Source organism: Dromaius novaehollandiae, chromosome 1 (genome assembly GCF_036370855.1).
Source record: "Dromaius novaehollandiae isolate bDroNov1 chromosome 1, bDroNov1.hap1, whole genome shotgun sequence".
Lineage (NCBI taxonomy): Eukaryota > Metazoa > Chordata > Aves > Casuariiformes > Dromaiidae > Dromaius > Dromaius novaehollandiae.
The window spans coordinates 206,615,555-206,628,829 of record NC_088098.1 but is presented as its reverse complement, the minus strand read 5'-3'; the positions used below and the strand labels follow the sequence as shown (position 1 = coordinate 206,628,829).

Sequence of the window (13,275 nt, the reverse complement as noted above, 5' to 3'; positions counted from 1 at the left end):
CTCGACCTGCTCATCTCTGTGCCTTCCTGCACCATGGGTTATCGCTATACTTCTTGGATCATCTGGAGCTGTTCAGAGGGAGCTAGTGGCCTCATTTTCAAATAGGAGATGCTGCAGATGGTAGGACTGAACTCAGAGTGAAGAGGAGCCCCCTCGAGAAAAGAATATTTCTAGGTTGAGAAAAAATGGTCAAGGAAAAGAAACTGTAGTAATTTAGGCTACAGATGTTTGAAGAAATGCTGCACAGTGATAAAGAGAAAGCCATTAGGGAGATCACTAACACATTTCCGGCATCTCTAGGGAAGTCTCCTGGGGCCATGATAGATCAGCAGGTGTCCTGATGGGCAGTTCTCTCTCCCAAACTGCCCAAGGCACAGCCTGGCCACACCAGAGCCAAGGTGCTCTCCACGCAGCATGGCTGCTTCTAGCAAAAAAGCAAATCGAGAGCCCACATCCAAGAGCTTCCTGGTGCTACAAGACCATCTGTGACTCTTAGTGTTATCTGTGGAAGCAGCAGCTTCCATGTCATTCTGGGGCAGAGAAGGAAGAGCCCTGGGTGGTGTCACTGTCTCCTACTTCAGAGCAACCTCAGATTTACCACAGGACTGCAGTTACCCCTCAGAGGAGAAACAGGGCTGGCAACATCTATCTTTTTCTACAGGTATTTTGAGACATACAGAAAAAGAAGTCATTACGGAAATCCCAATTACAGTCCAAAATCACTCTTATTATTTACCAGTATTTATATTTACCATATAAATGTCAGCCCACCCCCCTTAAAATACGTTAATCCAGAGTAAAAAAATGCAAGTAAAAGATGATCTGGATTTTGATGTGAATTCAGACATTCCCATGCTAAGCTGCAATAATGACTCCAGAGTCAATGTGAGAAAGAGAAGCAGAAAAACAGAAACTAATATGTGATCTCTCGTTTGTTTTAAAAGCTTTTTGTTATAGATATAGTTGCTTCTTTTTATTTGTATTCTGGCAGAAATTCATAATTTCTAGTTACATGCTAAGACCCAGTTATTTATAGTTTAACCAAATATATGTATGCTTCCCACAATTCATGGGCTGCCTCAATTTTTTTGATTGTTACTTATCTCCCTATTTAAAAAACATCTTGATAAGAAAATAACATGTACTGTCAAATGCTCTCTTTTCCTTTCAAACACACACCACACAACACTCTGGCCCCAATAAAACAAACACCCACAGCAATCAAAAAAACAGAGATTTACTCATCAATGACATTAGTTGTTCCATATTGCGACTACTTAAAAGAAGGAAGAAAAAAGTATATAAATACAATCCATTTGGAGAGTCATGTATCACCTAGCAAAACTGACGTGGCACAACGCCTCAGTATTATCTCACAGACACTGTGCAGCAACATGCTCTGCCAGACTCTGCTCAAAAAAGGATTTGAAATAACTAAGTCCTGTCACTAGCAGAGCCCCTGCACAAGTTGGGCCCTGGCAGAGTCTTAAGGCTAAAATAGTTTTCAAGTGTTCAATAATTCGGGGGTTTCGTTTCCAGAAATTCAAACTAAGACGACATGAGGATGTTTTCAGAATCACTGAGCACCTGTAACTCATAATAACCACATAACCTCGAAGGAGAGCCCAGCATCTCTGAAGATTGCGGTCCATCAGTCACAGTTCCCAGGTTCAGCACTCACAACTGGGACCACGTTTCCAAAGAACTCAGTCTCATTTATGGTCTAAATACAAGGGCTGGTTTTCAAAGCACTCAGAAGCTGTTGATTTGCATTAGGGCCTGGACTTGCCAACGGGCTCTGCCCTCCTCCACTCCTACCACTGGCCAGTCATGGGGTATACATTGAAAACAAAGGTCTTTCAGATTCTAACCCCATACATGAAGAGGAGACCTACAAAGTTAACAAGCTCATCTGAAGACTCTACACATCAGTTCCCAAGCATCTGTAATGAAAGCTAACCTTCTAAGATCACCAGCTGGCTACAGCCACTTCTTCCTGACACTTTTGCTTGCCTCAGACAGACTTTAATGCATATGAAAAACTAAACAACTTAACAAGCAGCAAGAGCAGTGAAGCCTGGAGGGGTTCAGCTCCAGATGGTAGATGCAGTCAGTGTCTATGCTCCCACCAAACAGCAGAGTCCAGATCACTCAGCTCCCTCAGAGCAGGCACCTACCTTTGCTCAGCTGGACTGCTCGCAGAGTGTACTGACCCCATTGATGACAGTGAAATTTTAGTCACCTCCTTCACGTGCAGACACGACAGTCTGAACTAGATCCTGCCCCTGTTTCCAGAAGATGAGCGTTTTGTGGCAGAGAAGTTGGTATTTGCTTTTTGTTTTCAACTGAACACAGCCTTTTCAGACATCAGAGGAAGCACAGGAGGGGAAGGAAATGCCAAAACGAGAGACAGAATATTGTGAATATCCCCAACTTCAGAGAAGCCTTGGCCTAAAGAACCCACAGACATTCAAGACATCTTTTTCATGTAGGTAAACCTTTACGTTGAAAAAGTGACAAGCTTTTTCCTGAATGGGAACACTGACATGGTCTCCCTCCCCACATCCATCTTTATTTTAAATGTAAAACTTCTTGTAACTTATTACTTCTACTCCTCTGTCAAACGTGGCTGAAGATGTCTGAAGGTTACAAAAACTACGAGGGAACAAACTCAGACACAGACACACATACAGAAACAGTGCTTACGAAATCAAGCGACAATTCTTTACTCTCAACTTAGTTGCCCACAGATTTAGTTAACATAAAAAAGAGAGATAAAATGAGCTAAGAAATAGCTCCTTCCTTTTTTGGAATAGAGAACATCCCGAACTCAATGCACTTCTTGCCCTTAATGCAAGGATGAGGAGGGAGTTCTGCGTAGGTGTTCACATCTGAATTACTCACTGCAGGCTCTCCTTACAGTCACTGGGGAGAAACAGAGATGACTCACTCCTCCCCACTGTCTCCAAAAAGAAACCCAGAGAGACTGGCAGAGATCTGTCTCAAAGAAATCTCTACTGAGATGAGAGGAATCTCATCTCGGATGCCTCTACTTTTCTTCAGGCAAGGTGGAAGCAGAAGATGGAGTCTATAATCAGAATACATTTTGGCTAAGGACGACATTCGTCCATAGCACTGGAGACTGCGGTGACGAGCAGAAGCTGTACCCCAGCAATTCATAACATGTGAAGGGCCAAGACTGCTCCGCTGGCACAAGTCCTGAGCAGGGACATCCAGCAACAGTCCCACCCCATTCTTCTTCTCACACCGAAGAATTCAACGACCATTCTGGGTACAACCTTCTTAATCTCTGAGCAAAAGAGCTTGGGAAACACTCTCTCATAAACTGTGGGGGCTCATTTTCAGTGCAGAAGGATGTCTGTTCTTAGACTGAAGGACATGGACTGAATTTTCAAGAGCAGCCTACTCCAGAAAGCAACTTGTGTGAAACAGATGCACAAGATTCTACATTTTTCATCTCTGTACCAAAGGTGTTCTGCTCATCAGTAAGAAGGTGCCTATTGCTTTTGACTTTTTAAAACTATCCACTGGTTAAATCAACTTCTACTCTGATAATTGATTTAGACTATCACCCTTCAGCAGGTCATCTTTGGTACGATGGGTTTCAGTCATCTCCCACTACCTGACCTCCACAGGTAGCTAGACAGGCCCTATAATTTTCCATATGTAATCGATTCATTCACAGGCTCCAACTCATTCACAAGCAGTTACCTGAAAAGGCTAAATATGTTAGTCCTACTACCTGTCTCCGCAATCTCTCCCTTTCAGAAGATATAGCAGGGGATCTTATAGCAGGGATATTAACTGAAATCAACAGTGAGATTTCATAACACAGCAATAAAAAATAGTAAGAACGCTTCATTCTCACTAAAGGCAGGAGGGCATCAATGAGGCTGTGGTTCAGAAGTATGGTAATTCAGATATTAGGACTTTTTGTGCCAGAAAAAAACCCACTTGACACCGGTCACAAAACAACAAGCCTTGATCTGATATATACTCACTCCACCAATTATGGTTCAAAAACATATTGACAAGTCAACTTCTGTACCCATGTAGCCCTGTAACACAGTGCTGCCCTTGCTAGTAACAGGTCATAAACTTTGTACTGAATTTGCAAAGCCTAAGGAGTGAGACTTGTCAGGCCTGCTCTGTCTGAATTTTTCTTGGTCTCCTTGCAGTTTTGGTTTACTTGGTTTAGCTGTGACAGCAACCTCTTCAATCGAGCAGGTGTCTAGGGCTGATTTATTTTACTTTTATTATCTTTGTACAGTCCAACCACAGCTTTATTTAGGTAGCAGTAACAAGCAGTTATGCTATGTAGAATGAGATATTAACGATGCTAACGTAATGATGCAGTGTGGAAATACGCAGGCCTGGTATGATAGCAGAGACCTTGAGAAGTGGAGACACAGGCTGCGGCATAGCAGAGCACAGGCATGGGAAGATAAGAGGTGGGACACAGGCTGGCACTGGGGACCCCACAGCTACAAACAACTCACCAGTGGTCAGTTAAAGAAATGCAGACCTGGAGCTGGACAAAACTGGTGTTAGGGGGTAACAAAGAGAACAAAGAATTAGTATTTAATATCCATAAAAGGCATAATATATAGTAAAATCAAACCTGACATGAAACTGCAGAACAGTGAAGAAAGAGAAAGGTGTAAAAGCATGCTAGCAAACATATAGAAATGACCCAAGTGGATCCTAGAGTGTGGAAGAATAAATCATCGCGAAGAACATCGTATTTCTCCCAGTAAAGGACTCCAGATGCTGACAACTTGCTGTTACACTCTACCACTACCACCATGAGAATGAAACCACCAACCTTAGGACCCACTGCAGCAGCAGAAGGGTGCACAAAGCCCCAGGAAAAGAGATAGAAACTAAGTAGTGTATGTATAATAATTTTAACTGCAGTATTATTCTTTCTTTTTCTGTAACAATTAGATTTGGGCTACTAATGATTTGACTTTTAACATTTCAATTATACTGAGAATAAATCCTTGGCTGCATATATATATATATACACATGTATGCGTGTATATATATATACACACACACACACATATACGTATGTATGGATGGATGTATAACTAAGTGTGCTTCCTTTTTGCCCATAAACAAGATTTTGAGCATAGCACTTTGTACTGGCAAATAGTCTCTTTACAACACAGTAAATTACTCTAGATAAAAATCTTGTTTTATTCTAGACACGTGTTGCCCATCTTACCAGAAAAGACAGAAAACTACCATAAACTCCATATCATGTTCTCTAGCTAATTCACCAGAAACACAATCACGCACCCACACCTGACCTCAGCTAGCTCTGAACTTCTGGGTATCTAACATTAACGTTTCTAGAGCCAGGGCTGGACGACTACAGAAAGGCTAGATCTCTAAAGGAGAGGCATTTGTGCTTAGCTAAAAAAATGACTAAAACATCACTTTGGAGGGTTTATGAACTAGAAAACTGCTAACACTTTCTCTTCATCAAATACACTGGAGTTCAGAAAGCAATGGAAAAGAATTCATGAAGCAGAAAAAACGAGAGAAGCAGGAAAAAGAGCTACCTTCAAATCACTGGAAAATTACTGAGTGAGGAAACTGTCTGGCAACAGAAACTACAGATGGTAGGAAAAGGAAAAACAAATACTTGAAAAGTTCCACTGATTTTTCATGTTGGCTTCCACTGAATTTTTCTTCAATTAGCTCCTAGATGGTTACTGTGGCTATAAAACAATCAAATATTTTTTAGTTAAAAACAAGGATGGGGATAATTACTGCGACAGAGCCTCCTCTCTTCTCTCGCTGCCTTGGCTTACCCCACACTGCTCTACAAACCAAGTACTTCATTACCTTCCTGGTCACCCTCCGCTCTGTGCTCTCTGTCCCCAAGAGTGCTGTCACAGCTTTCCTCGGGACAAGGGACAAGACCACTTTGCTCATGTCCCCTTTTACAATTACACCTTGTATATGATGCCTTATAAGAGTGACCTCTGGAAGGTTTCTACCACATTTTTAACGTGTGCTTGCTATTTTTTTCCTCAGCTAAGCTTTCTGATAACATAAGCTATTTTAGGTACGGATCAGGTCTCTTTTTACACCACCTGATACCCTCAGGACTGAAAAAACAGTAACAGTAAAGCAGGGGATCTGGAAAAGACTCATGAAAGAGAAGCTGTGGCCTATTGATCCTGCTGAGCCATCCAAGAGGTTGTGTGATGACCTTTCTAAATGTTGTGTAACTGTGTTTCTGATGTAAATAGCCTGTAGTTAAGGAACTACACGTAAAACTTCAAATTGTCTAGCAAATACGTTATTAGTCAACATAATTTTACCATCTCTCTTCAGAAAAGGCAGTGCTTGATAGAACCCAGGAGACTTGTGATCAAGTCCTAGCTTTACTCCTCACCAGCTGTCAGATCTCGCCTCCTCCTATGAAGCATCTCTCCACAGCAGTTTTTCATCTCATTCTTAGACTTCCTCACTCCTCTCCCAATCTCTCAGCAAAGGGTCTCAGCATGTCCCAGAGCTTAGTAAAATTACCCACCAGGCATTAGTAAATACAGAGTAGTCCTGGTTTAAGCACATTTAAATAGCCAGTCCCTGGCTTTTCAATACAGAAGTCATCTACCTCTGTATTTGTACAGCAGCTAAAACCACGGCACCTCAAGGCCTCTAAACAGTAATATAACATTGATTATAATACAAGAAACAGGTGAGTATCAACTGTATTTTATATTCTCAAACATAAAATATACTTTTTTTTAATACACATTTCTATTGCAGGGACAGAGCTTGAACAAAGAGATCTGTGTGTGCCTGACAGAGGAAATTTTCCAAGACAGAAGGTCTCACACTCCAAGACAGGCGAAAATGTTTTCTGCTGAATGCAGGAGCTGACACATGAATATCAAAGATTGCCCCTAAAAACAATTTCTGAGTTCTTCAAAGGTAACAGTTTCTTTTCATGACTGTGTTGCATAAATTAAAACTTTAAAGTCTGCTTGAGTGAATGTTATTTTCATGATTTTCTGCCCCAAATCCTCAGACTCTAATAACAGATTCTCCTCACTTTGCAAATTTACCTGCCAGGAAAACTGCTCTTTATCTTTCCAACATAACAGCATATGAAAAAACTACCTCAGACTGGACTTCAGTTGCAAGTAAGTCTTATAAATTATCACACACATATTAAAATTAATGATAATGAGCCCGTCTGGAGCTGCTAATTGGTTCTAGGCATAGTGTTAATTTTCTCAGATGCAAAAAACAGTTCATTATCAACACTCAGCCAGCAATGTACTTGTCTTTAACGGTAACAACTCTTGAGAAATCCTGCTTCACACATACAAGAAATCAAATGCAAGAAGTGCTCCCAAAGCCCATGAAGAAAATGACAGCTACTCGCATTTCACTGAACACCAGAACTGGCAAAAGTCTTCCCTTTCAAACTATAACTTCAATGACTCATCACAAAACAACTCAATCAGCAAACCTCACACATCTGGTAGCAATGTGGTGCTAACAAGCTCTCCTCAGCCAATAGCTTACAGACTCAACTCCTTCCAGCATTACTCTCACCCATGGGGAAAAAATTCCTTCGACATGACCTTAAATCAGAACAGGTATTGACAGGACCTTATTTAAGACAAACGGGGAAGCTCATACCTCATGGAGCTATTGCTTCAACAGACCCTGCTGCACTGATTTACAGAGACTTTATGTTTTCAGAGTTATCCCTGCAAACATAAGGACAAGGAACATGATTATTTTCATATGCTTAAATAAAAGCATGATGCATAGGATCCCTTGTATCTGCAGACCTCTATGGATGACAACCACCAGCAGGGAGGTGGTAACAAGCAAAAAGAAAGTGGTAACATCATACGTTACTACAGTCATGCTGTCAGGGAACATCAGCCACTGTCGTATCTCTTACTTTCGTCTTATACTAAGGGTGAAATATCATTGACATCTCCTACAGCAGTTTCTTTACAGCATAATCACCTCCACAATTTTGCACAGGCAATACACACTTTCCTTCAGCTGATCCAACAGAAAGACCCTTGACTATATATTGGACTAATACTGGACAGCAATAAACTTTTCAGGTAACATTTTGGAAGAACACAAAGAAACTCAAGCCTATAATCACACAGATTTCACAAATGCCTAATTGCCTTTAATGGAAATCAAATCTCTTGACATAACCTATTTCCTAAAGTCATGTGTTCTGTTAAAATCATACATAGCTATGTCTGCTTTTTCCTTTCAGAAAAGGAAATTTTGCTGGCTGTTGTTTTGAATTCCAAAGGTCAGAGGGTCTGTATGCAAATTAAAAGAAACAACTGTACCTATAAATTCATTTTAAGAGTGGTCTTTGAGGAGTATTGCAAAGAGGTTGGATTACCTAGCACGGCTGAAAGGGGTTCATCACTCACTCAGGATCCCCAGGCCTCTTTGAAGATATAAAACCAGTCCGTAACACTGGACATTACCATGCTCTGCCTCATCAAAGGTAGCATTAGAATCAAGGGTTTACATTGCTGCTCCTCCTGTCTCATGGGTCGTTCCTCGCCTGACTCTGTAAATACACAAGTGCTCTTTGCCAACTGCTAGTTAAATACCACCACAGCTCTTTCTGAGTTGTTGGCTCATGGTCATCTGTCTTCCACAAGACCAGAATCCAAGGGGAAGGTCCATCCTAAATATTGACCTCTGGAAGCCACAGAGAGCTGCAGAACCCAGGCCTGCACCACCCAAAACCAGCAAGAAGTGAGATGGCTCACTAATTGAGTCACTATAGAGAGTACGGCTGTTCTAGCACAAGTACGAGGGCAGTTGTGCTGATTAGCCATGACCTACTCATTTGGAGCTAACTCAGTATTTCCACAGAGAGCTACGGATTTTTTTTAACATGCTCAAACAGCTATACTGAGGGTGTCAAAGAGTTTTTCAAGTATTTTTATAGTTGGGACAGAAAGTAGATAACACATTTATTCCAATATGTTACTCAAGGAGCACGGGTACTGCACATTACCATGGTCTATTAGAACAGCAAAACAACTTTTCTTGTCAAATGCCACTATCACCATATCCCATGTTCATTATTAAAAGACAAATAAACATACTAATACATGTTCTTTAAGGCACTTATTCACATGAGCAATCTTACATATGAGTAAACTCTATCAAGCACATCTTCTTGCAGAGTTACATACTAAGTATCTAGAAGTATGAAACTGTTTTAACTTCTGAGCAGGAGCTGAAAGCAACGCAAGAATGTATAGCTGGAGATATCCGATTTAAGCACCTTTTACTTTTCCAGGTCGGTCTTCTAGTCTTGCATAAAACAAGACAGTCAAAGACAACTCAAGAAAGCTTCATATTTCTAGGTAACTGTGAATTTGGGATGAGTGAACTTCTACTCATTTTTCTGTAGTTGTTGCTTTTAAATAAAACAGGTTATAACAACTGATGATGGCACTCTTGCAATTCATTGTGCTCCTCATACAATCCCCAAAGCTAACTTATTAAAAGAATATATATATATTTAGTACAAATGTGTCACATCATTATAGTCATAGGTTAACAATTCAAAGTTGGTCAGACCTCAATCACAAAGACATGAAAATGAGTCCTATTAGCTTCAGAAGGATTCAGAAGGATTGTTTGAGGTGGAGAAAATCAGACAGCACTGTAGCTTTAATGAAAATAAAATCTAAAAAAGACTGAAAATGGGCAATAGATCTACAGTCCACTTCATTGGAAAGCTATTTATTTGTGTAAAAGTATCACTAGATTTGTAGGGGGAGCCGGTAGTAACAAACATTCTGAAAGTCACTAGGCATCTCTCATTACAAGAACCTGTTTTTACTTTCTTATGATTTTGCCCTAATCTTAACCATTTCAACTAAAATGTTTCATAGTGTACACCAACTCAAGATGAGTTTTTATCAATAACTGCAGATGAAAAACTTTTATCTGTTTCCAAGACTGGTTAGAGAAAAAAAATACTTTGTTCAGAACACATCAAAAAAATGGTTAGCTTTCTTCTAGGAGTTTTGGATGTTGGAACATGGACTCAAAATTTTGAAAGTCTTTGGATCTGCTTTTTAGTACCCCAAGAAATATACCCAAATTTTGGTCCTTTCAGGGGCTGGAGGACATAGTCCGTGCACGCTCAACAGCAGCAGATTTATCTTCTCAATTTCCCAACGATTCCATCTGGCCAGGGCACACTCCTGTGGGGCTGAACAGGATTCTCCTTGCAGCTGTTGGATGCTGCAAGCTCTTCTGATTTAAGCTCTCTCTTCATGTCCAAAACCCTCAGTGTCTCTTACACTATCACTGACTTCCAGATGGGTCCAAGCTGCCTGAGTCAAAAGCAGAGGGGAAAAGTATATTGGGGCAGTGAGGCATGGGGGAAAAGAGGCCTCCAGGTATCCAGCAGGGCACAGGTGAACTACACAGTGAAACTAATACAAACAGCAGAGAATAGAACAATTTCATTAAGGAGAGTGAAAAGAGGATGAAAAGTCATGAAAGACTTGGGAAGGAAGAGCCCTGGGTACAAGCTGGGGACTGCCTGCCTGCCTGGGGAACAGCTCTGGGGCCTCCTGGATGGCAAGCTGACCATGGGCCCACAGCATGCCCTGGCAGCAAAGGGGCCAACACCGCCCTGGTCTGTTTGAACAGGAACAGAGCCAGGCGATCCAGGGATGTGACCTGTTAGACCTCGGCTAGATACTGCACCCAGTTTTGAGTCCCTAGTTGTGACCAGCCAATAACCCCTACAACGAGAGAAGGCTCAGGGGGCAAGGTGCCCCATGAAGTTCAGGAATAATGTAGGACACAACTCATTAATCATCGCTGTTGCACAGAGAACTGACTTTCTCTCAACACAAAGGGAACCGCAGGGCAACCTTTGTTTCAGATAAGCAGCTATAGCCGTTAATTGGACCAGGTGTATATGCCTCCCTGAGATTAGCCAGACCAGCATGAGGGAAGTGTATACATGGTTCAGCCCAACACAGAGTATAAATCCTCAACAACTAACAAAGGAATTTTGAAGAGAGCACCGGGTTTGAGATGGCTTCAACCCACGTATGCCTTTCTGGCGACTGGGGATGCCCAGCATCATGATGGTGAGCATATTATACAGACTGGTAATTGGCAATCGCATTGGTATTGTGATTGAACTGTATAAGGGTACACTTGTGCTGTGATTTCAGTACATTTCTGAATCACTCTGCTAAATAAAAATCCCGTGTAACATCAAATATCTTCAGAATAAACTTTTATATTAAACACTGCACTCTCTGTATGTGTGGAATACCTAAAAGAACCTGGTTAGAGAGTACTGGACTCTGACACCGGTACAAGAAAGGCATTGACAAACTGGCAGGAGTTCAGTGGAGAGCCACCAAGATCATTGGGGCTGGAGCACTTCCTGCGAGGAGAGGCTGGGGGATCTGGTCCAGCCTGGAGCAGAGATGGCTTCCGGGGCACCTGACAGCAGCCTACCAGCACCTACGAGGTGGTCACTGAGGAGATGGAGCCAGGCTCTTCACAGCAGCGCATGGTGTGAGGATGAGAGATAAGAGGCACAAGTTGAAACACAAGAGGTTCAGACTGGATATAACAAACTCCTTCCCCACAAGGATCACCAAGAACTGGCACAAGATGCCCAGAGAGGTTATGCACCCTCTGTCCCGGGAGGTTTTCAAGACCTGATTGGATCAAGCCCTAAGCAGCCTAGTCTGATATCACAGCTGAGCAGGAGGTTGGACAGAGGGATCCTAAGGCCCCTTCCTTCCTGACGATCCTGCAATCCTGAGACTTCACCAGGGAGAGTGCCGCAAGGACTGGACTGAACAAACTTGACACGCTAGGTCCTTCTCCCTCCCAGGGCTTACCACAAAATCCAGGATTCACCCACCACCGTTCCTCTTCCATCAGCCGACGTCCATCCTTCCCCGCTACCATACATGGCCCCCCTACACTATTAACTCACAGACCAAACAGGAGGCACTTTTGGTCACAAATTTCAAACCTCACGGATAATTGCGGTGAGTGAAAGGAAAGGGAAGTCTCTTTTCAGTTTCTGTGGTTTAAAGAGCTTGGAAATTGCCCACACAGCATTAAAATAAAAGCCATTAAGACTGCAAAGTCATGCCTCCGGAAAGCTGGGAGGACAAAACCGAACGGTCAGCGTGCACCAGGAACTTTGTTACCGAAAAACACAGAACAAGGCCTAGCTCAGACACGAGCGTGTAGGCTGGCTGACGGCAAATGTGCCTCAGGGGACCTGGCACCGCAGGTACTGAGCGACCTTCTTAGCGCCCTTCTGGGCCTCCAGCAGCTGCTTACTTTTATTGTGTCTTTGCTAAACCACCACGCGCGCCGGGGAACCGCAGCCTCGCTGGGTCACTTAGCATTTATCTGCGTGCTGGCGGCGGGAGGGCATCTTCTTCTCTGCCCCAGTGCTTGGAAACCCAAACCGGCGCAGCCCCGGCCCCGCAGCACCCCCCGCCGCCGGGCGCCCCCTCCCTCCCTCCCGCCCGCCCGCGGCAAGCGGCGCCGGCTCCGTCCTCCCGGCGGCTTGTTCCTCCCCCACGTTGAATCACGACCCCCCCGCAGGGGTCGGGGGGGGGGGGTGGCGGGAGGCGGCGGCCGTGGCGCGGCGCGCCGTTACCTGGAGAGGGAGTCGCCGCTGGGCGGCCGCGCCGCCGCCGCCCGCCCGGCGCCCAGGCTCTCGCAGCTGGAGCTCTCCTCCATGGCGGGCGGCGCGGCGGCCCGCGGACGGCGGCTGTCAGCGCCGCGGCGGCCGCGCGGCGGCACAGGAAGCGGCCATGTCGGCCCGGCGTGCCGCGCGGGCGGGGGCGGGCGGCGGCTGCGCCTGGCTTCTCGGCGCCCCTCCCCGCCGCGCTCCCGGCACGAGGGGGCCGGAGGAGGGAGGAGGAGCCGCGCTGGGCCCTCCCGCAGCCCCGGCCGCGCCGCTGGTGCCCAGCCGGGAGGACATCGGGGCCGCGGGGCGACCCCCCGTCGTCGCGGGGGAGAGGGCCGCAGTGCGACACGCCGCCACCCCGGGGGCTGCCCCTCCCCGGTGCGTCCGGCCGCGAATGTCCTTCCTGAAAGCGGGAGGTTTTTCCTTCTCAGATATAAAATGATCGTGTGTTTTCTATTCCATGGGCATACTAGAGGCACAGCTCAGGTCCCCTGGTGCGCTAAGTCTGTACGTGTAATAAA

General features: G+C 44.4%; 1 protein-coding gene across 1 annotated transcript in view; it reads right to left on the bottom strand.

Annotated features, from left to right (window-relative positions):
- Positions 1 to 12,959, bottom strand: part of MTMR2 (myotubularin related protein 2) — a 63,598-nt gene extending 50,639 nt beyond the window's left edge. The window contains exon 1 of the mRNA XM_064505108.1: positions 12,722 to 12,959. Within this exon, the coding sequence (XP_064361178.1) occupies positions 12,722 to 12,804 (83 nt within the window). The 5' untranslated portion in view covers positions 12,805 to 12,959. The remainder of the gene's footprint in view (positions 1 to 12,721) is intronic.
- Between the last annotated feature and the right edge of the window lie 316 nt (positions 12,960 to 13,275).